Genomic DNA, 26,266 nt, shown 5'->3' on the forward strand with positions numbered 1-26,266 from the left:
CACTACTCCAGTTCCTGCCCCAGCTCTGTACAGCAGAACTGATATCAGGTAGGCAAGGCCCTGCCATGGGCTCCTAAGGCACATACGCATTAGGCTTTTCTACTTACAGAAGGTCCACTTGTTTACTGTCTATTTTTTTTTTTTTTTTTTGCGGTACGCGGGCCTCTCACCGCTGCGGCCTCTCCTGTTGTGGAGCACAGGCTCCGGACGCGCAGGCCCAGCGGCCATGGCTCACGGGCCCAGCCGCTCCGCGGCATGTGGGATCTTCCCGGACCGGGGCACGAACCCGTGTCCCCTGCATCGGCAGGCGGACTCTCAACCACTGTGCCACTAGGGAAGCCCCATACTGTCTATTTTAAATGGTGCAAAAAAGTTCTAGAATAAAGACTATAAACAAATAATCTAATGCAATCATTCTCACAATTCAGGGTGCATCAAAAATCGCATGGAGGGACGTCCCTGGTGGCACAGTGGTTAAGACTCCACACTCCCAATGCAGGGGGCCCAGGTCTGATCCCTGATCAGGGAACTAGATCCCACAAGCATGCTGCAACTAAGAGTTCACATGCCACAACTAAGGAGCCTGCCTGCCGCATCTAAGACCCGGCATGACCAAATAAATAAATAAATACATAAAATAAACATTAAAAAAAAATCGCATGGAGGGCTTGTTAAAGCAGAGATTGGTAGGCCCCACCCCCAGAGTTCCTGATTCAGAAGGTCTAGAAAGGAGTCTGAAAATATGTATTTCTAACAAGTTCAGAGGTAGTACTGACACTGCTGGTCCAGGATCCACTCTGAGAACCACTGCTCTATAGTTTGTTGACAGAAATAGTTCATTGTAGTCTTTATCTTGCAAGATTTCTGCTGATTGTTTAAAAATAGGATACATCAGATTTATGTCAGTTTTCCATTTTTATTGGAAATAATTTCCAAGTTACAAAAAAAGTTGCAAGAACAGTACAAAGAACACACTCATATGCCCATTACCAGTTTCATCTATTGATACATGTTGTCATATCTTCTCCCTTCCTTCTCCATATTCATCAAATATTTTTTCTAAACCCCATGAGAGAAAACTGCATACATCATGGTCCTTTACTTCTAAAAACTTCACTGTGTATTTCCTAAGAATAAGGATGTTCTCTTACATAACCACAGTAGTTACCAACTTCAGTGAATTTAACATTGATACACCACTGCCACAATCAATATATAAAACAGTTCCATTATGCCCTCCAATTCCCTTATGCTTCCATTTTACAGTCAACTCCTCCCCCAATACCTTGGCAACCACTACCTTCTATTACTATAATTTTGTTTTTTCCAGAATGTCATATAAATAGGATCATACAGTATGCAGTATTTTTTAAAATTATAATCAAATACAGAGAACATAAAATGCACCATTTTCAAGTGTACAATTCAGTGACATTAAGTATATTCACCGTGTTATGCAACCATCACCACTATCTAGTTCCAGAAGAACATTTTTATCACCCCAAAAGGAAATCCCATACCCATTAAGCAGTCACTCCCCTTTTCCCTCTTCTCCAGCCCCTAACAACCACCAAACTACCCAATCCATTTTCTGTCTCTACAGATATGCCTATTCTGGATATTTCATATAAATGCAATCAGACAATATGTGGTCTTTTGTGCCTGGTTCTTTCACTGAGCATAATGTTTTCAAGGTTCTTTCAAGTTGTAGCATGTATCAGTACTTTATTTCTTTTCAGAGCAGTATGTAGCCTTTTGAGTCTAGTTTCTTTCACTTAGCATAATGCCTTTGAGATTCATCCATGTTGTTACATGCACACATAGTTTCATCATTTTTGCTGCTGAGTAGTATTCCATTGTATGTGTATACCAGAGTTTGTTTGCTCAGTCACCAAAAGACATTTCATTCCTGATACTTTCCCCAGGAATATAATCATGTAAGTCAAGGTACTTTTACAGCTAATAGGGTTATTATATATTTGCACATGGCAATAGAAAAACTCAAACATACATAATATGTGTAGGTTCACAGTCCCTTATCTGCAATTCCAAAATCCAAATATCCCCTAAATACCAAGTTTTTGGTGAATTTTCAGTGAAGTCATTTGGAGATAAATCTTGACCTATATGCTACACTTAGTCTCTTTATAGTCATCTTCTTAGTGAGAATATTCATTTTGCTGCAGAAGTATTACGTCTCATACACATCCCACTGGGAGAAATAATTCATGTATGAGCTATGTACCACATTACCTTTCTATATTCAAAAAAATGCATAAATTCACCTGACCCCACAGATTTTGGATAGAAGTTGTGGCCCTGTACTTACACAGCTCTAAATGAGACAAAAATTAAACTGATATTACTTGAGTCAGTGAAGAGGCATTAATATTTTCTCTGTTACAGACTAGCTCCCCAATACATCAACTAAAAGGATGAACTCTACCCCACAATCCTCTTCTTATGATCAACATCCATCCTACATGGTCTCTGCAGGTTATCCTAGCCTAAAAAATTGACTGCCATTTATAAAAGACACCATTTCTACTAAAATTCACGCAAAACCTTTGAACAAGTAAATGTTAAAGTTCTCAGAACATCTGATTGTTTCAAGGTATGTTCTTCAGCAGATACATAAGAGTGCACGGCTGTGAAACCTAAACTACCCTTTAACGCACCTCACCTGAAAGGAGACCACAGCTGCTCTCCATATACATTACTCCACATACACCACATTATTCATTCCAGGCATGCTGGGAACCCATCAGGGCCTGGCAGAGTGTCAAGAACTGGGAAAACAGGAGGGAACAAGACAGACGAGGCTCCTGCTATCATGGAGCTAACTCTCTGGTGAGAGGAATAAGACACACAAAACCACTGAGAAAAATATCAAAGTGATAAATCCTATGATGACAAACCAAGATACAATAAAAAATGACTGAGAAGTGACTTTATATTGGATGGTGAGGCAAGGCCTCTGAGAGTTGAAACTGAAGCCAAGAACTAAACCCCAAAAGACAAGTGAGGATCAGTGGGAAGAGCAGTGCAAAGGCCCTGACAGAGAAAGAAGCCTTTATTTGCCAAGGACTAGAGAAAGGCTCAGTGTGGCTAGAGTATAATAAGAAAGGTGGAGAGCAGTATGGGATGAGGTCAGACAAACAGCCAAGGGCAAACTCATGCAGGACTGTGTAAGTCAAAACAAGAAGTGGGAATTTCTTCCAATTAAGATGGAAAGGTGTTAAATGGTGTTAGGCAGGGGAATAACAGGATCTGACTGATAATTTTAAAAGCTCATTCTACTTGCCACACAGTGATGTAATATGGATAACATGGGACTGGTAATCCAATCCATTCATTTTAAAAGGTGTATATATATATATATATATATATATATATATACACACACACATCTATATATATATACACATATATGTGCAAATATATATTTTTATTACACTATCACTTCATATATTAAAATGCCAAGAAAAGTGTATTTCCTGAAAGCTGATTTTTTTTTTTTAAACCACTGTCCTATCTTGAATGATTTCACATGTGTATCAATATCTCTGGTGTGCCAGCTACAATTTTAATAGCTACCACAGCCAGGAAATTTAAGAACTCCCTCTGTGAACCGTGTTAAGTTAATGTAGGTTTTACTCTAATAAATCTGACAATACACATAGAAAGTCAATGACTACTAAAGAAATGGAAGAATTGCAATTGCTGCTATTTAAACATCAAGACATGTCTTTTTCCTAAAAATACCAATACTTAACGAAAGCACAGTTCATGAAACAAGATAAAAGCTGAAATTATTGCCCTATGAGTCAAAAAGCAACGGCAGCCTATAAATTCTATTTTTAATTTCCAAAGTTAATAGTAAATCAAGAAAGTCTGTATGAGACACATGCCCCTCCCTGCCAAAAAAAGTGGTGTGCGAGAACAACATAACTACTCTTAGTCATGTTTCCACAAATTTAGAGTTGACATATTTAAAACAAAGAAACAATAGCTTTCTGAGAAATAATGCTTCTGAGTTTGTTGTCAAATTACAGAAAAAAAATTTCTGTACTTAACTCAAACACCAGATTATTTCAAGCACAAAAATTTATTTTTGTGGATAGTTTTCCTCTGTAGAACCAAACGAAAGAAGCTATCTAGTTAATGCAAAAATTTTATTCCATGGTAAACTGTTTAAAAGTAAACTATCTACTCAAAAATATGGCTTACTCTTACTTGAAGAGTTCTTTAACATGAATTACTGAAATTCTAAGTTTTGTGAAAAGACTAATGCTCTACCTCTTCAATTTAAAATTCTGCAAAATAGATCACTTAAATATTACCTTTATTTTTAAACCATTTCATATGTGTAGTCCTAAAAATACTGGTCTAATACTTTGAGTGCATGGCATTTCACTTTTGATTACTTTTTCTGTAATAAGATTTGAAGAAACTGACCAAACTTGGTACTCTAAAATACTAGGGGAGGATATTCTGAAAATCTAATCTGCAGTTCAGATCACAGAACAGAGGTCAAAAAGAAAGCTCTTCTGGATCTATTCATGGGTTTCAACAAAATAGCTGTTGCAGGAGTCTGTTCGCAGAATAAGACTAAAATTTCAAGAAACCACTAATTTGTACAATTTCTCTGGAAAGTTGAAAATTCCACGCTGAAGAAATGAAATGTAAAATTTTACATATAGTAAGATAATTAAAATCTTACCAGGCTCAAATGTAAACATTCCACCACCATGAAGAACATAAGCAATAAGTTTAATGATTTAATTATATAAAATATATTTGGGGACAAATGCTACAACACTCACTTTATATCTCACAGGCACTCAGAAGAACTGGAACATGCATCCTTATTGCCCATGTGTGGACAAACATCCACAAAGAACCACAGCTAACACTAAAGCTGGCTGTTATTTGAAGGCATCAACAGGAGACTTCCGAAAATCTTAACTATGGTTTCTTAAAAAAATTTTGAGTAGCACAAGATGCAGAGATCTGACAAAGACTCTTCCTAACCCAAGGCTGCATGCAAGTCACGAAACTCACCTGTGTTATACTCCTTCAACTGCAAGTCCTTTACAGGCATGCCATCAGGAGTCCGAAAGGCATTAAGAATCTGCAAGAATATGGTATGTACAGTAATGATACACATCATAATCAAATATTGATTATTATATTTCCCCTAGTGGCTTTTATTCTACATAATTTAAAGCTATGATTACTTTACAAAGGCAAAACTGAGCCATACACACTCCAAGCATTCAAAAACTGCTGAATAAGTAGAACATAATTATTTAAAAATTCTCAAGTACATAAAAAAGGCAGAAGAGCATAACCTCAAGAACTCAACCTCTGAAATCAGACTGCCTGTATTCCAAGCCTCTCCTGCTCATGTGCTATGTAACCTTTCAGCATCTGGATTCTCATCTTTTAAACATAAGATGATGCACTGAGCTCTTTCCAGTCCAGGGCCATGGCACCTGAACTCCCTCAGCCTGGTCAGTTCTTCTCCCCATTTTCAAATGGACTGTTCTCTCACTTGCATTCAGGCCTGGGCTCAAATGTCACTTCCTCAGTGATGTCTTCCCTAACTACTCAATCTAAAATAGCCTATACCCCAATGATGCTCTAAACCCTTACTTTAGTTTCCTTCAGGGCATTTATCACTGCTTGATTTTTTTTTTTTTGCTTATTTTTTATTATCCATGGAAGCAGTGACTTCATAATGTTCACTGCTATATCACTCAGTGCCTAGAACACTGCCTGGAATACAATAGTGCTTAATATTTGGAATGAATGAATAAAGAGTATGTGTTTCATAGGATGTTGTGATAATTAAATGAACTAATGCTTATAAACATCACACAATGCCTAATACAGAGTAAAGCACTGTTTGCTCTGGTTGTTGTATATTCTGACAAAACTCTTCCTTAAGGTCATCCATAGTTTAGTCACCAAGTTCTTTACCACTGAGGAGTTAGGCAGCTCCCAGTTTTTACTACTGTCAATAAACCGCATGTTTATGTATCTTTATGTAACTGCATCTTGGATCATCCCCTAAAGGATGATTATCAGGTCTAAGGACAGCAATCATTTGTCATAATTTTTTTTTTTTTTTTTAACAAACCTCACCTCAGTTGAGTACATGTGTAACTGGTGAAAAATGAATGAGCTCTACGGATTATACCAAAGCCAATTTCCTGGTTTAGCTACTGTACTACAGTAATACAAGATGTTGCACTGGGGGACGGGTGGGAGAAAGCTGGGTGAAGGATAACCAAGATTTCCCTGAATATTTCTTTATGTTTTCCTGGGAATCTACAGTTTTTCAAAATAAAAAGTTAAAAAAAGAATTTTAATTGATGAAAAGGAAAAGGAAAAAAGAAAAAGAAAAAAAGCCTTACCTCTTCTTTTGCTGCATTTTCAGGCACCCCATTTAATCGAATAAGCTTGCTTGGTTTCTCCTCACTTGGGCCAGTCCTATAATCTTGATCCTTGAATCCAGAATAAAAATTATTTTAGAAACAAATACATGTTAATGCGCAAAATGAAACAACATGAAATACAGGTACTCAGGATCAAAAATCAAAATGACTTACATCATATGAAGATATGAAAAATTATAATTGTCTCTATTTTTCTGAGTTCCAAAATTTGATTTTTTTTTTTTTTTTTTTTTTGGTGGGATCTTAGTTCCCCGACCAGGGATTGAGGGATTCCCCGACTGGGCCCCAGCAGTGAAAGCACTGAGTCCTAACCACTGGACTGCTAGGGAATTCCCCAAAAATTTGATTTCAAATTATTAGAATACAAGTGTGCTAAGATCCGTGCTCATTGAGGGAATTTTGAAATAGTAAAGCAGAAAATTAAGAGAAACAACATTGAATACGACTTTTATAAACAGGAAAAAAATCACCTAGATTCTCAAAACTAAAATTTTCTTTTCCTGAATGAGAAAACAGCAAATAAATAAATAAAACCAGATGTCATTTATCAAAGATGTCATCTATAAACAAATTCCAGAACAGTCAAAAGGTGTCATCTGACAATATAACTTAACAGTACAATTCAGAGAAATCTGCATTTTCCATATTCACAAAAGTCTCAGCTCTAACTGATTCTCTTTCATTTCAACAGTTATAAAAAGGGTTTAACTTTTGGGAAAAAAAGTCTCCTATAACTACATGACCACACCTCCCAGTTATGCCTACTCTCCTGACATAATTACAAATAGTGTCCCCTTTTACTCTTGAAAGTGTCCTGACTTGAACAATAAATTATATGGCCATCCAGCTCTAACATTCTCAAAATCCATTATTTGGTTAGCATGTCTTAGAATTACTGTCCAAAATATCAGAAACTTCAATAGAGATGGGTAATACCTATTTTAAAAGATAATATTTTCAATGTCCAACTGCAAACATAATTCTCCTCGCTTAGCTTATATATACATTAGATTATACATTACACATACAGAAATTCAACATTTAAGTCAATTAAGTTAGCTTCAAGAGAATACTTGCAACCTTAACATCACCTCCTCATAACTAGGTATTCTCTATCTCTATATCCTAGGTATTCTCTAAATGAGTTTAAATAAGAAAATGAACCTTAAACAGCCACAGGCCTGACTATGTAAGAGTTGAGAGAACCAACTCCCAAAGACAAATACTTTCAAACTAAATTATCCCAAAGCATTTCGATCAGTACCATCAAGCAAAATAATGAAGAGACACACATCAAAAATATGATCTGAACTGATGGCCCTTTCTCTAGAGATGTACACTGAATACAAATCTTGCTTTTTAATGGCTGTACAAGTTAAGACTTAGGACTAATGGTCCTGGACTCCACACTTCACCCTTCAGAAAAGGCTTATGAAAAAGCAAAATTCAAAAAAGCAATCCACTCCATTAACATACCTGAAGGTCCCGTTGGGCATCTTGGGAAGTTTTGCCCTCTGGAAAAGACTTGCTCTGGCCATAGCCAAATATCTGGCTTCCTGGAAGCCTGTGATCCACATCACGGTACTCCATGCTTCTGTAATCAGTGTCTTGCTGGCCAAGAAAGTCCAGACCACCTTCTTCTTTAAACATACCAGCATCCGAACTCTGTTGTTCACCTCCAGAAAGCTGTGACTTGTCCTGGTCTTGAAGTGGACTTTGGCTGGTCTGAAAGTCTGGTGGAGACTCATGTTCAAAAGCTACACCTTGTGTTTCTCCTTCTCTTGTTTCTGAATGCTCAAATTCTCCCTTCTGAACGCCAAAAGCAGGCCTTTCTGTCGTATGGTCATGTGCAGATTCTTCTCTCTTGTTCACATTCATACCAGAATGTTCTCTATCTTGTGTAGAGGGCTGAATGTAATCCAAAATATTTGGATCCACAGAGGGCATCTCCCTATCTTTAAATTCCATACAAGGTCCCACCTCTCTGCCCCTAAAATCCTGATCAGTCCTGGACCGGTGTCTACCTCTGAAATCTGAATGTGGTGTATCCCTGTCCCTAAAGTCTAGATCACTAGTACCTGAACCTCGGCCTCTAAAGTCCATCTGTGTTCCGTCTTTGTCCCTGAAGTCCAAATCAGATACATCTCTATTTCTAAAATCAGAACGGGACTGATCTCTGGCCCTGAAATCCAAATCTGATAAATCCCTTCCCCTAAAATCTGCATGGGATCCATCCCGGCCTCTAAAATCTAAATCATATGTGCCCCGGCCCCTGAAGTCAGGTGGAGGAGCATCCCTACCTCTAAAGTCAACTGTATGAGCATCCCTGTCTCTGTAGTTCATGTGAGATGTCTCCCTACCTCTATAATCCATAGAAGTACCATCTCCACCCCTATAGTCCATAGGTGGTCCTTCTCTATCGCGAAAATCCCCAGAATGTATGTCCCTACTTCTGAAGTCCAACTGTGATGAATCTCTGCTCTGGAAATCAGAAGATGAAAAATCTCCCCCCCTGAAATCATGTCCAGGTCCCTCCCCTCCTCGATAGTCACCATGCTGTCCGTCTCTAGCTCCATAGCTGAAAGAATGCTCCTCTACATTTGCAAAGGGAGGCCCCGAATGCCCCTGGAAATCAAAGGGAAGTGAATCTCTGCCAGGAAAGTTGCCAGAGTGTCTCTCTTGAGCATGACTCTTAAGGGGAGGAGGAGGATAATCCCTGTTCCACCCGGGAGCAAACCTTTCTTCTTGGCTCCCACTGTAGAAACAAAGACAGTGTTATTCATATTGTCCAGAGAGTTTGAAATCTACACACCAGCATATTCTTCTCTAATCACAGCACATTCTTCTGTAAACATTTTTTTTTTTTGGCAGAGTTCTGTAACAAGGTCCTAGATCTGCAGAAAACAGCAATGTTTTGCTATTTTAAGACGAAGTGGCGTAGTAAACTTTTATATTCCCATTTCAGAACACGAGGAAAGTCAACACAAGGTTTTCAACATGACTGCTGCAGAAAAAGCTTTCACCCAGTCCTGCAACAGGGAAAATCCGCAACACCAGATAAGCTAGCAATGGTGACACTCTACAAAAATTTCCATTTCCTATAACCAGGGAACTTAGAATTCCAAGATCAGCATGATGATTCCTATACATCAGAAAAATCAATGCACTGTAAATTTTATACAGTAGGTTTCAGGAGGTGTCTTTCTCATTGGTGCATACAGGAGTAACATTCCAAAGTATTTGATTACAGCCACAGTGTGGACATCACCCAGTCAGAATGGATGCAGGCCCAAAATGAAGAAACATTGGCTGTAAATCACTAGGAGTACACCAGTGTTCACCAGCTGAGCATCAGCCCTGGCTGCATCTAAATCCTAGTTCTACAGTGGCTCTGCCTAGAACTGCTCTCACCTGGGTCCTATTATTGTAACTACTCAAGGGTATCTCAGAAGGCAGCATGAATCATGCCACAAAGCATGTGTTAAGTCGACTAAACCAAGCAACAGCATCCAGGAGCTTAATACTGAAAGGGACCTAGAGAGAGCATCAGGCCTTCAAGAATTATCACCAGGTTCCAAAAAAAGAAGCTGATTTTCTAGATTCTAATGACTCATCTAATTTTTCATGGTAATACAATATATTTTAAAATAAGCATAGTATTAAATTCACATTCTCAGTTTACAGAACTCAACAGATAAATAAGAATTGGCCCAATCTTTCATACTACCTAACTTCCTCCCTTTGTCTTAAGCTCCAGACCATTTTATATGTTTTGACTTTGGTAAAAGATTAGGGAATTTAAATAGGCAATTAGGTACCTAGGATACTGAGCTTGAAGGGGAGGGGAGAGAAGGGCATGAAAAAGGAAAACATGAAATGATCTGAATGGTTACCTGCTTTTTAGCAGTAAAACAAAAGTATTAAGAGATCAAGTCCAACTCAGTTCTCTCCTTCCAGAATATACAGGTTCTATTACATGACCCTTCTGAACTCAGACTACACTGCTATAGAAAGATTCAACAGACAACTGCTTCTGGGTTACTCAGCGTAAGAGAAACAGTTACAATGCCAAACCCTTTCCAAAAAGTAACAGGAATTTAACAATAGTAACCTAAACAGTTGAATGATGCATATTTAATGGATTTTCAGAACATGGCAACTTCCATTAGCTCCTATTAACATTATTTATATCTATGGGGTTCATCATAAGAGAAGCAACTTTAAATGTTCTTCATAAATAATACAATATAACACTAAAATTAAGACACTACCACTAATTCTGGTGTCACCCATATTTAAAACCATTCAAATCCCAATAGTTCGGGACTTCACTGGTGGCGCAGTGGTTAGGAATCCTCCTGCCAATGCAGGGGACACGGGTTCGAGCCCTCTTCCAGGAAGGTCCCACATGCCGTGGAGCAACTAAGCCCGTGCGCCATAACTATTGAGCCTGCGCGCCACAAAAACTGAGCCCACATGCCACAACTACTGAAGCCCGCACGCCTAAAGCCCGTGCTCCACAACAAGAGACGCCACTGCAATGAGAAGCCTGTGCACCGCAACAAAGAGCAGACCCCACTCGCCGCAACTAGAGAAAGCCCGTGCGCAGCAACAAAGACCCAACACAGACAAAAAATTAAAAAATTTAAAAAAAAAATCCCAATAGTTAGCTTGCAGGAGGACTTAAGCCTCAGCAGACACTCACAGGCTGAGTGCTCAGGTAGCTAAATCTATATGTTCTCTGACCAGAACACATCCAACAGTGTCTTTGAATACTACCCTAAGGATTACCTTACCCTCTTAAGTGGAGAAGATCAAAGAGATCTAGAGTAAGCACTGTACTAGGGTTCTTAGAACTATATTTTATGTAGACTATTCAAGAAACACTTCTATTAGTATAAAATAGCAGTGGCTATGAAAATCATTTTCAACCAAATTTTAAAAAATTTTAAGAAGAGGAGTTGTTAAAATAAATACAAAATTATTTTCCTGCAAGATACCTTTTTCACCCAAATTAGTCCCCCCAAAAGTTATGCTATATAAACTATGTCTCTTTCTGGTCAAAGATCTTAAAAAATAGCATGTAATGACTTGTATTTAAACTAAAATTAAGGTGGGGAAATACAATTTTAAATAAATTCAAAGAGAAAATGTTCTGAAAAAAATTTTTTAGTGACTCAATAGAGCTAAAGTTACCTAACATTCCTGAAGGCTTACAGGAAACAGCCTTACTTACAAATAATTATCCATAAATATAAGTAAAAAGGAGAGATTTTTAAATGTTGAAGTACAAACTCACTAATCTACACTAGGGATCTGAAAACTTTTTCCATAAAGAGTCAGACAGTAATTACATTAGGCTTTGCAGTTTCTGTCAGAACTATTCAACTCTGCCATTGCAGCATGAAAGCAACCACAGACAATTTGTAAATGAATGATCAGGGCTATGTTCCAATAAAACAAAAAGAAGCTGCAGGCTGTACAGCTTGTTGTTGTTGACCACTGATCCAGACCTTAATATTTTGAAAGGAAAAACATAACCAGCATCACCACCACTGCTTTAATTTAAAGACTGCTAAGCAGAAAGTAAAGACCCCTTTATTCATGAAACTAGTTTTACTAAATATCATATGGATTTTTTAAAACTTAGTTCTCTCCCTAAATTTTTCACTGGAACCCCAAGCTTCAAAATAATAAAACATCTGTTGAATTTGCACAAGAAGATCCTGCAGACTGCCAATCAAAACGAAAATTTACTAGTAACAGAAGTTTCAATTAGAACATAAATTTTTTTTTTTGCCACACCGCGTGGCTTGTGGGATTTTAGTTCCCCGACCAGGGACTGAACCCAGGCCCTTGGCAGTGAGAGTGTGGAGTCCTAACCATAACCACTGGACCACCAGGGAATTCCCTGGAGCATAAATTTTTTTTTTTTTTCGGTATGCGGGCCTCTCACCGCCGTGGCCTCTCCCGTTGCGGAGCACAGGCTCCGGACATGCAGGCTCAGTGGCCAAGGCTCACGGGCCCAGCCGCTCCGTGGCATGTGGGATCTTCCCGGACCGGGGCACGAACCCGTATCCCCTGCATCGGCAGGCGAACTCTCAACCACTGCGCCACCAGGGAAGCCCCAATATTTTTTAATGTATAGCTTTAAAGGTCAGATTTCTTTGCCATATACCAACTAAAGCCATAACAATCATATTCCAATTGTAAACACAATGCAAAAGTTTTAAAATACCATCATCACTGTTTATTATACTGGCTATAAAAAATTAACTCCCCACAAATCTAAAATATAATCCATTTACAACTGAACGGTACCACCTTCTCCACTTATCTTTGTACCTAGTAACCCTTAAAATTGAAACGCAGTTTAGAAAATTGCATTGAGTAATTTTTCTTTCTCAGCACTTTTTTTGGTAGCTGAAACACAATGTGTCACAGGAAAGACAGAGCTCTGGATTCTAGACATAAATTACTGAATTTAATGAAACATTTACATACATTTTTAAACATTTATGTACATTTTTCACTAGCTTTCCTTATTAATCAAATATGTATTACTTTGCTAAAAGAGAAAAAAAATATTTTTAGAAATTGGGGGATTTTGTTAATGCTTTTAAAAATGCTAAAACACAAAACACTTGGCATGCTGGGTATTTAGTCTCACAATCACTTTGGAAATGACTAGAAAATTTTTAAATAGTTTCTATTTTTAAAAAATCAGAGCTATTTCTAGAAAATATCCCTCTTTATGGTAGGCCAAAAATGTTATACTGTATCATTAAAATACTGACATTTCAATGTTCAAATTTTAAGACTTACCGAAAAGGTCCTGTTCTGTTAGCAGATCGAGAATCCCCCCACATCTCTCTCTATGTCAAGAGGGTCCAATAAGTAGATCCTTGCTACCAAACTCTGGTTATCACAGTACCTGTACAAAACAAACCACAAAAAATGAGTACATTGGAACATGAAGTAAAGACTAAACCAATTTCCTCCTGTTTGGCTTATCAGGGACCACATCAGCAGGTATACTTTTGGAAGTCACTTTTAAACATTTACATATTAATTTATAGCAAGAAAAATACATTTTAAATTTAAAATGTGCACTCTAGGGCACCATCAACTTCTCAATGTACTAAGAATGCTTCATAATATATTTACTAATTTTTCTGGCACCCATTCTATCTTCCTTTTCGGAAACAGCACCTTAGCATAAACACCACTCTCAGTCTGTGCGGCTGATCCTACTCTATTCAGCCTGGCCAATCAGAATAGTCTATTACTGGGACTTCCCTGGTTGCCCAGTGGTTAAGACTCCAAGCTTCCAACGCAGGGGGCACAAGTTCAGTCCCTGGTGGGGGAACTAAGATCCCACATGCCAAGCAGAGCAGCCAAAAAATAAATAAAAATTTTAAAAAAAAGAAAGAAAGAAAGAAAGAAAAGAATAGTCTATTACCTCACCACAATGATTGCTTTGAAGATGGGCATGTAACCTAAGGCTGAGAAGTCATCACAGGACCTGTGCTCCAGCTACTAAAAAAGAGGCAAACTTTTTTTTTTTTTGGCCATACCACGAGGCCTGTGGGAGCCTAGTTCCCCGACTGAACCTGGGCCCAGGCAGTGAAAGAGCCAAGTCCTAACCACTGGACCACCAGGGAATTCCCAAAAAGAGGCAAACTTTTATGACCTTGGATTTGGCAATGGTTTCTTACTATGACAACAAAAGAAAAAATAAAGTAGACTTCATCGAAATTGAAAACTTTTGTGAATCCAAGTACACTATCAAGAGAGTGAAAACACAACCCACATGTCAGCAAAACAGCAGACTGAAATTCCAAAGCCTCATTCCTCCACAGAAACATCAAAAAACAAGCAGTCTGAACCAACTTTGTTGTAGCTTTAGAAAACAGTCAAAGCTTTACAACAACCAAGTGAACACTCAATCAAGAAAATGTCATCCTCGGGACTTCCCTGGTGGTCCAGTGGTTAAGATCCCGTGCTCCCAACGCAGGGGGCCTGGGTTCGATCCCCGGTCAGCGGGACTAGATGCCGAATGCTGCAACAAAGATCCCACGTGCCGCAACTGAGACCAGGCGCAGCCAAATAAATAAATAAATATTTTTTAAAAAGAAGAAAAAATGAAAAAGTCATCCTCAAAATAATAGGAAAGTTTTGTGGTGTTTTTACTGATCCTTGCCCCACCCCCACCCCAGCATGGCAGTGATTTTTGTCTTGAAGGCAGCCCAGTTTTCAGCTCCCTCCCTAAACCCAAGGGAAACCTGATTGGTAAATTATTGTGTACATCTGTTCTAATCTGTATGGGGGCTATCTGAAGGACTGATGTAAGGTACTTGCCTCTGTTTTACCTAACTCAGAACTCCGGGGGGAAAAGCGGCAGGCACTGCTAATAAAAGCTGCAAAGCAGACTACAGACTCACAGATATGGAGAGGTTGGGGTGAAAACACTTTGGGAAGTTAGGACATTCCAAGGCACCATGTATATGAGAAAATTTAGAACACCACAAGCATACCCAGACACATGATCAGACAAAACCTGAGAAGACTCTAAGCTTTCACCTCAGGCTGATCTCTAGGTTCAGAGCAAGCCTAGCTAAGTGCTGAAGGAATGGCCCCAGCACAGAACCAATCTGCAAAAACAAAGAGAAGAGGGTTTTCTTTCTCTTATTTTTGTTGGTGTGTTTTTTGTTCATTTTTGTTTTATTTGTTTGAGCTCCTAGCATTCAAGGAAATCTTGGTTAACACATTAGATGAACAAAGGCTAAAAGAACAGGTGTCAGTTATCACACTTAACAAGGAATATAGCCTTTGCAAAAATGGTATAGGAAAAGAATTCTATATCTAGCAAAACTCTCCTTCAAAAATGAGAAAGAGGGACTTCCTTGGCAGTCCAGTGGTTAAGACTCTGTGCTTCCACTGCAGGGGGCATGGGTTCAATCCCTGGTCAGGGAACTAAGATCCCGCATGCCACTCGGCGTGGAAAAAAAAAAAAAAAATGAGGAAGAAATTAAGACATTTCCTGATAAGCAAAAGCTGAGGGAACCTGTTACCAGTAGATGGGCCCTGCAAGAAATGCCAAAAGTTCTTCAGGTTGAAATGAAAGAAAGTCAAACAGTAACTTGAAACCATATGAAGAAATAAAGATCTTCAGTAAAGATTAAAAAAGCAAGAGCAATTATAAAAGCTAGTATTATTGTAACTTCAATTTTTAACTCCAGTTTTTACTTTCTACATGATTTAAAAGACAAATGCATAAAAAACAATTATTAATCTAGGTTAATGGGACACAGTTTATAAAGATGTTATCTGTGACATCAGTAATAGAGGGAAAGGGGACTTCCCTGGTGGCACAGTGGTTAAGAATCTGCCTGCCAATGCAGGGGACACGGGTTCGACCCTGGTCCGGGAAGATCCCACATGCCACGGAGCAACTAAGCCCGTGCGCCACAACTACTGAACCCACGCACCTAGAGCCCCTGCTGTGCAACAAGAGAAGCCACCACAATGAGAAGCCTGCTCACTGCAACCAAGAGTAGTCGCCGCCCGCTGCAACTACAGAAAGCCCGCGTGCAGCAACGAAGACCCAACGCAACCAAAAATAAATAAATAAATGAATAAATTTATTTTAAAAAACAATTATTAATCTAGGTTAATGGGACACAATTTATAAAGATGCTATCTGTGACATCAATAACAGAGGAAAGGGGGACTTCCTGGTGGTGCAGTGGTTAAGAATCCGCCTGCCAGTGCAGGGCACACGGGTTCGAGCCCTGGTCCAGGAAGATCCCACATGCTGCGGAGCAACTGACTCCGTGCACCACAGCTACTGAGCCTGCGCTCTGGAGCCCGCAAGCCACAACTACTGAGCCCGCGTGCCACAACTACTGAAGCCCATGCACCTGGAGCCCGTGCTCCGCAGCAAGAGAGGCCACCGCAGTGAGAGGCCTGCGCACCGCAACGAGGAGTAGCCCCCGCTCACTGCAACTAGAGAAAGCCCACGTGCAGCAAAAAAGACCCAATGCAGCCAAACATACATACATACATAAATAAATACATAGAAGCAATGGGATAATATATTTTAAAAAAAGACACAGGGAAGGAAAGGAACAGTATAGAAGCACAGTTTTTGTATGCTCTTGAACTTAAGTTGGTATAAATTCAAATTAAGTTGTTATAACTATATGCTGTTAAATGTAATTCCCATGGTAACCACAAAGAAAATATATTTAGAATATACACATAAGAAAATGAGAAGGCAATCAAAACATTTCACTATAAAAAAATCAACTAAACACTAAATAAGGCAATAATGGAAGAAATGAAGAGAAAAAAAGCTCTAAGGAATATAGATTACAAATAGCAAAATGGCAGAAGTTCCTCCTTATTAGTAAACACTTTAAATGTAAAGAGTTTAAAATCTTCTTCTCAAAAGACAAGATTGGCATAATAGATTAAAAAACATAATCCAACTATATGCTGTCTACAACAGACTCGCTGTAGATCCAAAGACACAAACAGGTTGAAAGTGAAAAGACAGAAAAAAATATTCCATGCAAATAGTAACCAAATGAGATCTGTGGTGGCTATACCAGTATCAGACAAAACAGACTTTAAATCAAAAAAGGTACAAAAGACAAAGGACATTATATATTAATTTAAAGGTTAAAAAAACACAAGAAGATAAATCATAAACATTATACACCTAATAACAGACCCTCAAAATCTATGAAGCAAAAACTGAAAGAAACTGAAGGGAGAAGTAGACAGTTCTATAACAGTTGGAAACTTCAAACCTCACTTTGAATAATGAATTGATCAACCAGACAGTATATAAGTAAGAAAATAGAGAACTTAGCACAATAAACCAAACACATCTAATTGACACATACAGAACACTCCACCCAACAACGGTAGAATCACATCTTGTCAAGTGCACATGGGATATTCTTCAGGATGGACCATTTGCTGGGCCACAAACAAGCCTCAATAGGTTAAATAACCATACAAAGTATCCTCTAACCAAAACAAAGTTAGACATCAATAACATAAGGAAAAATTCTACCGTTTTCCATAGTTTTCCTTCTACATACATTTTTTTTTTTTTTTTTGTGGTACGCGGGCCTCTCACTGTTGTGGCCTCTCCCGTTGCGGAGCACAGGCTCCGGACGCACAGGCTCAGCAGCCATGGCTCACGGGCCCAGCCGCTCCGCGGCATGTGGACAAAATTTTAAATGCATATTACTTCTGACTTTCTAGTTCCTCTTCTAGGAATTCATTCTCTAGAAACTTACAATGTGAGGTGACATGTTTACAAAGGTACACAGTGCAGCACTGTTTGTAATAGCAAAAGATTATAAAATCTAAATTACATCAACAGAATATATTTGTACTACTGAAATACTATGCAACTCTCAAAAAATGAAATAGCTATGTTAATTTATATAGGATAAACTATTATATATTAAGTTTAAAAAGATGTGCAAAATATTATTTGTAATACGGTATCATCTGTGCAAAATAGAAAAGAACACATACCACAAAGTTAGGGGACTCACATTTCCTGATTCTAAAACTTAACTACAAGCAGCCTAAATGTCCACTGACACATGAATGGATAAAGAAGATGTAGTATATACATATACAATGGAATATTACTCAGCCATAAAAAAGAACGAAATAATGCCATTTGCAGCAACATTTAGATTATCATTCTAAGTGAGGTAAGCCAGAAAGAGAAAGACAAATATCATATGATATCGCTACTATGTGGAATCTTTTTTTTTTTTTTTTTTTTTTTTTTTGTTCGGTACGCGGGCCTCTCACTGCTGTGGCCTCTCCCGTTGTGGAGCACAGGCTCCGGATGCGCAGGCTCAGCAGCCATGGCTCACGGGCCTAGCCGCTCCGCGGCATGTGGGACCTTCCCGGACCAGGTCACGAACCCATGTCCCCTGCATCAGCAGGCGGACTCGGAACCACTGCGCCACCAGGGAAGCCCTACTATGTGGAATCTCAAAAAAATGATATAAATGAACTTATTTACAAAACAGAAAGCGACTCACAGACATAGAAAACAGACTTATTGTTACCAATGGGGAAGGGGGGGGTGCAGGGAGGGATAAATTAGGAGGTTGGGATTAACATATACACAATACTATATATAAAATAGATGACCAACAAGGACCTACTGTATAGCACAGGGATTTTTTAATAACCTATAAGGGAAAAGAATCTGAAAAGGAATGTGTGTTTGTGTGTGTGTGTGTGTGTGTGTGTGTATACGAAAAACTGAATTACTGTGCTGTATACCTGAAACGAACACAATATCGTAAATCAACTATACTTCAATTAAAAAAAAAGAAAACAAAGCTACAGTTATCAAGACAGTATGGCACTGACATAAGGATAAACAAAGATCAATGTAACAGAATTGAGAGTCCAGAAATAAACCCTCACATTTAGGATCAAGTGTATTAGACAAGAGTTCTAAGACAATTCAATGAAGAAAGAACAGTCTTTTCAACAAATGGTACTGGGACAAGTGGATGTCCCCGTGCAGAAGAATAAAGTTGAACCCCTACTTCATGTCATGTATAAAAATTAACACAAATGGATCAAAGACCTAAATGTTTTAAGAGGTAAAACTATAAAATTCTTAGAACAGGCATAAATCTTCATGACCTTAGATTAAGAAATGGGTTCTTGGATAAGATGAATACCAAAAGCACAAGCAACAAAAGGAAAAATAAAATAGATCAATTGGATATCATCAAAATTTAAAATTCTGTGCTTTAAAGGACACCATCAAGAAAGTGAAGACAGCCCACAGAATGGGAGAAAACTTGTGTAAATCATATTTGATAAGGGACCTGTATCTAGAACACATAAAGAACTATTTTACAACTCAGTAGCAAAATGACAACCCAATTTTTAAAATGGGCAAAGGCTATGAATAGACATTTCTCCAAAGATGATACTTTTAAAAGGCCAATAAGCACAGGAAAAATGCACAATATTACCCATAAGGGAAATGCACATCAAAACCATAATTAAGGGCTTCCCTGGTGGCACAGTGGTTGAGAGTCCGCCCGCCGATGTGGGGGACACGGGTTCGTGCCCCGGTCCAGGAGGATCCCACGTGCCGCGGAGCGGCTGGGCCCGTGAGCCATGGCCTCTGGGCCTGCGCGTCCGGAGCCTGTGCTCCACAGCGGGAAAGGCCACAACGGTGAGAGGCCCACGTACCGCAAAAACAAAAAACAACAACAAAAAAAACATAATAAGGGGAGTTCCCTGGTGGTCCAGTGATTAGGACTCGGCACTTTCAATGACGTGGCCCAGGTTCAATCCCTGGTCGGGGAACTAAGATCCCATAAGCCAAAAAACCAAAACAAACAAAAATACCACAGTAAGATACCACTTCATATCCACTAGGATGTCTCTAATAAAAAGATAAGTTGACAAGAATCTGGAGAAATTAGAACCCTAATATACTGCTGGTGGGAATGGGGCCAAAGGTATGGAAAAACATCTAGTGGTTCCCTCCAAAATTTTCCTCAGAATAGCTGGAATTCTTCAGACAGTTTAATCTAGCAAAGCAAATGATTACAGGTCTCGGGGCTGAAATGATGCTAAACTATCCTTAAACTTTAAATGGGTAAAAACTCTTGAGTTACTGACATGGAGCCAGGGCTACTTTTGGTAAACAGAACTGGCACTGCGGGATGAACTGAATGCCAGGTTAAGGCTTTAAATGCTGAAGCTCATCAGAACCCAGCAGGGATATTGGTTGATATACACAGCAAGACAGGAGCCAAGAAAGTCAGAATCCACTAAGGAATGTACAAGTCACCTGCCATACCACCTAACTCTGAAAATAAGTGGTACTATAACACTAATTATACTACTGTACCTGGCGGTGAACATTCAAGTGAGAAAGAGAAGGCCTGCCACCTCAAATGCCCAGATCCCACCCCTAACAGATGCAACATAGCAATGAGTAAGAGGGCCCCTGTGGTAAGGCTGAGATGTAAGTCCAGGTGAAGCTGCTGCAGGTGTAGATCTTGGTAGTAGTAGTAAATAGCCAAATGAGAGGCTTTTGTTTGTTAGTTTTTATTGTAGTATAATTGCTTTACAATGTTGTGTTAGTTTCTGCTGTACAGTGAAGTGAATCAGCTATATGTATACATATATCCCCTTCCTCTTGGACCTTCCTACCCCCTCATCCCACCCATCTAGGTCATCACAGAGCACTGAGCTGAGCTCCCTGTGCTATACAGCAGGTTCCCACTAGCTATCTATTTTACACATGGTAGTGTATTTATGTCAAACCTAATCTCCCAATTCATTCCACCCTCCCTTTCCCCGCCATGTCCACACGTCCGTTCTCTACGTCTGCGTTTCTATTCCTGCCCTGCAAATAGGTTCATCTGTACCATTTTTCTACGCTTCACACATATGCGTTAATATATTTGTTTTCCTCTGACTTACTTCACTCTGTATGATACTCAAATGAGAGTTTTGAATGCTGAATTGAAAAGTAATTTCACATGAATAGTGGTTGAACAGGGGTCAGTTAATCCTGAGAGATGGCAAGCATCACATTAAACTATGGATTGCACTCCTAGTGATGCCCTTCTCATCAATTCCTTTAATTTTCAGCTTTACAATTATACTCCCCCAGAACATAAAGACTTTGGTTTCCTGGAAACCAACCAGTGGGTATGGGAATAAAGCCTCCCCATTGTATAGGGTCAGCAGCCTTTAAGGTTAGAATGATGATGTTAGCTGATTGTTTCTGAGCCTCCTCTGCCTTTGACTCTTGATTAATAAAAACATTCTTGGCGGGACTTCCCTGGTGGCGCAGTGGCTAAGAATCCTCCTGCCAATGCAGGGGACACAGGTTCAAGCCCTGGTCCAGGAAGATCCCACATGCCGCGGAGCAACTAAGCCCGTGCACCACAACTACTGAGCCTACACTCCAGAGCCTGCGAGCCACAACTATTGAGCCCATGTGCCACAACTACTGAAGCCCGCATGCCTAGAGCCCATGCTCCGCAACAAGAGAAGCCACCGCAATGAAAAGCCCGCCTGCTGCAAACGAAGAGTAGCCCCCGCTCGCCGCAACTAGAGAAAGCCCGTGCGCAGCAATGACGACCCAACGCAGATTAAAAAAAAAAAAAAAAAATTCTCAGCAAATACTTTCACTCTGGTCCATTCTGCACATGTCCAAGAAATTTACCTCCAGCAAAATAAAACCAATACCCAGGGCCACCCCTCTTACTCATGACTTCAGTTCCAAAAGCCAACAAGCAGAACCAGGGGTACTATTCCATTAGTTTTAGCTGTGGTATATAGCAGCCTGTTCCTGCTTTAAACACTCTAATTTTTTCCAAAGTAAATGCTTTGGGCCAAACAGGACACTCAGCTAAGAGGATCAAGGGGGCACCAACAGGCAAGGATTGGTGTGAGCACCTACCCAACTATGATCCAACTATGAGCTTTTAAACAGCAGCAACTTTAATATGCACTATTGGACCTAGAATTAGTGACTGCTGGAAGCACCATTGCTCCCCCAACCCCTGCAAATTCCCATTTAAAAAATTTAAGTGTATTCATTTCAATTACACTTAAAAAGATTTGTCCTCGGGACTTCCCTGGTGGCGCAGTGGTTAAGAATCCACCTGCCAATGCAGGGGACACAGGTTCGATGCCTGGTCTGGGAAGATCCCACATGCCACGGAGCAACTAAGCCCGTGCACCACAGCTCCTGAGCCTGCGCTCTGGAGCCCGCAAGCCACAACTACTGAAGCCCACGCGCCCTGGAGGCCGTGTTCAGCAACAAGAGAAACCACCACAATGAGAAGCAAATGCACCACAGTGAAGAGTAGCCCCCGCTCCCTGCAACTAGAGAAAGCCCACGAGCAGCAATAAAGACTCAACATAGACAAAAATAAATAAATAAAATAAAATGAATATAAAAAAAAAAGATTCCTCCTCAAATGTAATAGTGGTTTTTCAGGCTTCCTCTCCAGAATCATATCCTAAATCCCCATTGATGGCATTTGCATTGCCTACTATCATACCACATTAAAAGTGGATCTACATAAATGTAGAAGATAAAACTATAACGTTTCTAAAAGAAAACACAGGGAATTCCCTGGCGGTCCAGTGGTTAAGACTTCACGCTTTCACTGTAGTGGCCCGGGTTCAATCCCTGGTCAGGGAACTAAGATGCCACAAGCCAAGAGGCATGGCAAAAAAAAAAAAAAAAAAAAAGAAAACACAGGAAAAATATTTTTGAGCTTGGTATCAGCAAAGACTTTTATAAAGGACCCAGAAAGCATTAGCCATAAAGAAAAATATTAAAATCAAAATCTGTTCTTCAAAAGACACTGTTAAAAAATGAATAGGTAAACTACAGAACCGGGAGTAAATATTTGTGACACATGTCTGACAGATGCTCCCTATTATTAGTCAGAAGGATAAGATTAAAACCACAATGAGATACCAATACACACTCACTAGAATTGCTAAAATTAAAAAGATTCACAAAATCAGATACACAAAGATTTCCAGCAATCAGAACTCATACACTACTCGAAAGAATGCAAAACTGTAGGGCTTCACTGGTGGCGCAGTGGTTGAGAATCCGCCTGCCAATGCAGGGGACACGGGTTCGAGCCCTGGCCTGGGAAGATCCCACATGCCGCGGAGCAACTAAACCCATGTGCCAGAACTACTGAGCCTGCGTTCTAGAGCCCGTGAGCCACAACTACTGAGCCCGCGTGCCACAACTACTGGGTCTGCGCTCTAGAACCCGTGAGCCACAACTACTGAGCCCACGTGCCACAACTACTGAGTCTGCGCTCTAGAACCCGTGAGCCACAACTACTGAAGTCTGTGCACCTAGAGCCTGTGCTCCGCAACAAGAGAAGCCGCCCGGGCATGGCAAGGAAGAGTAGCCCCCTCTCACTGCAACTAGAGAAAGCCCCGCGTGCAGCAATGAAGACCCAATGCAGCCAAAAATAAAATAAGATAAATAAATTAAAAAAAAAAAAGTTCACACACACTCACACACACACAATGCAAAACTGTACAACCACTTTAGAAACTGGCCTGAGAAACACTACCCTATGACCCAGCAATTCCACTTCTAAAGTATTTGCCTAAGATAAATGAAAATAAAAGACCTCTACAAAAATGTTCACAACAGCTTTATTCATAATAGCTTTTAAAAAAAAATGGAAACAACCCAAATATCCTTCAATGGGAGATGAGATAAACATTGTTTGGTGTCCTAAAGGGTATCCTCCCTGGGGCAGTGTACTTCAGTTAGATTTCAAATGCAAAGGTGACTTTTTGGTAAAGTGGGAGAAGGGTTAGTAAGAAAGAGGAAGTGGAAAAGGAGAATCAACAATACCCATTTTTAAAAATAATTTAAGTTTACCACTTAACCATCTTTAAGTATACAGTTACTAGGGATTAAGTACATTCACAGTGTTTTGCAAATATCATCCCCATCCATCCACAAAACTTTTTTCAACTTGCAAAACAGAAACTCTGTACCCATTAAACAGTACTCCCCACTCCCCTCTTAACCTAGTCCTTGGCAACCACCGTTTCACTTTGTCTTTATGATTTTGACTACTCTAAGTACCTCTTAATACTAGTGGAATCATACAATATTTGTTCTTTCTGGCTTATTTCATTTACCATAATGTCTTCAAGGTTCATACATATTCCAGCATCTATCAGAATTTCATGCCTTTTTAAGGCTGAATAATATTCTATTGTGTGTACATTTTATCTATTCATCCACTTATGGACACTTGGGTTACTCCCATCATTTGGATAATGTGAATAATGAACAAGTGTATACAAGTATCTCTTTGAGATCAGCTCTTTTGGATATATATACCCAGAAGTAGAATTGCTGGATCATACGGTAATTCTATTTTTAATTTTTTGAGGAACCACCATACTGTTTTCCACAGCAGCTACACCATTTTGCATTCCCACAAATAGTGCACAATGCTTTTGTTATGGACTGAATTGTGCCCCCTCCAATTCATGTGCTGAAGCCCTAACTCCTAATGTGACTGTATTTGCAAATAGGGCCTTTGAGGAAGTAATTAAGGTTGAAAGAGGCCATAAGGGCAGGGCCCCAATCCAACAGGACTGGCATCAGTGAAGAGGCACCAGGAATGCATTCACAGGGAAAAGGTCATGTGAGGACATGGACAGAAGATGGCCTTCTGCAAGCCAAGGAGAGAGGCCTCATCAAAACCCAAAACTGCTGACACCTTGATCTTAGACTTCAGCCTCCAAACTGTGAGAAAATAATTTTCTGTTGTTTAAGCCACCTAGTCTGCGGTATTTTGCTACGGCAGCCCTAGCAGAATAATACAAGTTCCGATTTATCCACATCCTCACCAACACTTGTTATACTGTTTTTCTGTTTTGTTTTTTAATAACAGCCTTCCTAATGGGTATGAAGTGGTATCTCATTGTGGTTTTGATTTGCATTTCCCTAATCAATAATGATGTTGAGAATCTTTTCATGTGCTTATTGGCCATCTGTATATCCTTTTTGGGAGAAATGTCTATTCAAGTCCTTTGCCCACTTTTTGATTCAGGTTTTTTGTTGTTGTTGGGTTCAGTTTTCTATATATTGTGGATATTAATCCTCTGTCAGACATGTGATTTGAAAATATTTTCTCCCATTTTGTGAGCTGCCTTTTTACTCTGTTGATAGTGTTCACTGACCACAAAAGTTTTTAATTTTGATGAAGTCCAATTTGTCTATTTTTCCTTTTGTTGACTGTGCCCTTGGTGTCATATCCTCTAAACGATCATTGCCAAATCCAACGCATAAAGCTTTCCCCCATGTTTTCTTCTAAGAGTTTTAAGAGTTTTTGTTCTTACATCCAGGAGCAAGATTCATTCTATTTTTGTTTGTTTTAATATTTATTTACTTATGTAAGCTGTACCAGGTCTTAGTTGCAGCATGCGGGATCTTCATTATGGCATGCAGGATCTTTAGTTGCAGCATGTGGGATCTTTCAGTTGTGGCATGCAGACTCCTTAGTTGCGGCAGGCATGCAGGGATCGAATCTGGGCCCCCCACATTGGGAGCGCGGAGTCTTACCCACTGGACCACCAGCGAAGTCCCCAGATCATTCTTAAGAGTATTTATGGAAGGCAAGTTCTGCATATTGATTTCTTTAAAAATATACATGCCCATAGTCTCTCTGGGATGTTTTTGTGTACCTATAAAGACTGTAGTCTGAAGAATCTACCCTTACCTTGCTCTATCATTTAACTCATTTTTTGACCTATATTACCACTCTGCTGACTACTTCCTTTTTGATGGTAAACATACTCAAGTCTCTCTCATGCAAAACACACACCCACACACCCAATACAAAACCTTTAAGTATTAGTTCAATATATAAATGAATGTCCACCAAATACTGCTAATCCCCTAGCCTCTATTCTGTTCCCCAGCATGGTTCTTGATGCCGTATCTTGGTGCTATGGACTAAACTGAATGTTTGTGTTACCCCAAAATTCATGTGTTGAAGTCCTAATCCCCAATGTGATGGTATTTGAAGATGGGGTCTTCAGGAGGTAATTAGGTCATGAGGGTAGAGCCCTTAGGAATGGGGTTGATGCTCTTATAAGAAGAAACAAAAGAGGATTTCTCTGGTGGTGCAGTGGTTAAGAATCCACCTGCCAACGCAGGGGACACGGGTTCGAGCCGTGGTCCGGAAAGATTCCAC

General features: G+C 39.6%; 1 protein-coding gene across 2 annotated transcripts in view; it reads right to left on the minus strand.

The window, feature by feature from the left end:
* Positions 1 to 26,266, minus strand: part of RBM6 (RNA binding motif protein 6) — a 109,138-nt gene that overhangs the window by 74,993 nt on the left and 7,879 nt on the right. Inside the window, exons 2-5 of one of the 2 annotated variants that reach the window (XM_024123776.3) lie at positions 13,290 to 13,398; positions 7,941 to 9,219; positions 6,423 to 6,512; positions 5,065 to 5,134 (exon numbers count right to left, since the gene is read on the minus strand). In XM_024123776.3, the coding sequence (XP_023979544.1) occupies positions 5,065 to 5,134; positions 6,423 to 6,512; positions 7,941 to 9,219; positions 13,290 to 13,333 (1,483 nt within the window). In that variant the 5' untranslated portion in view covers positions 13,334 to 13,398. Of the gene's footprint in view, positions 1 to 5,064; positions 5,135 to 6,422; positions 6,513 to 7,940; positions 9,220 to 13,289; positions 13,399 to 26,266 lie in introns of those variants that run through there. The other variant, XM_055080128.1, reaches the window with a different exon arrangement.

This window comes from Physeter macrocephalus, chromosome 18, assembly GCF_002837175.3.
Source record: "Physeter macrocephalus isolate SW-GA chromosome 18, ASM283717v5, whole genome shotgun sequence".
Classification (NCBI taxonomy): domain Eukaryota; kingdom Metazoa; phylum Chordata; class Mammalia; order Artiodactyla; family Physeteridae; genus Physeter; species Physeter macrocephalus.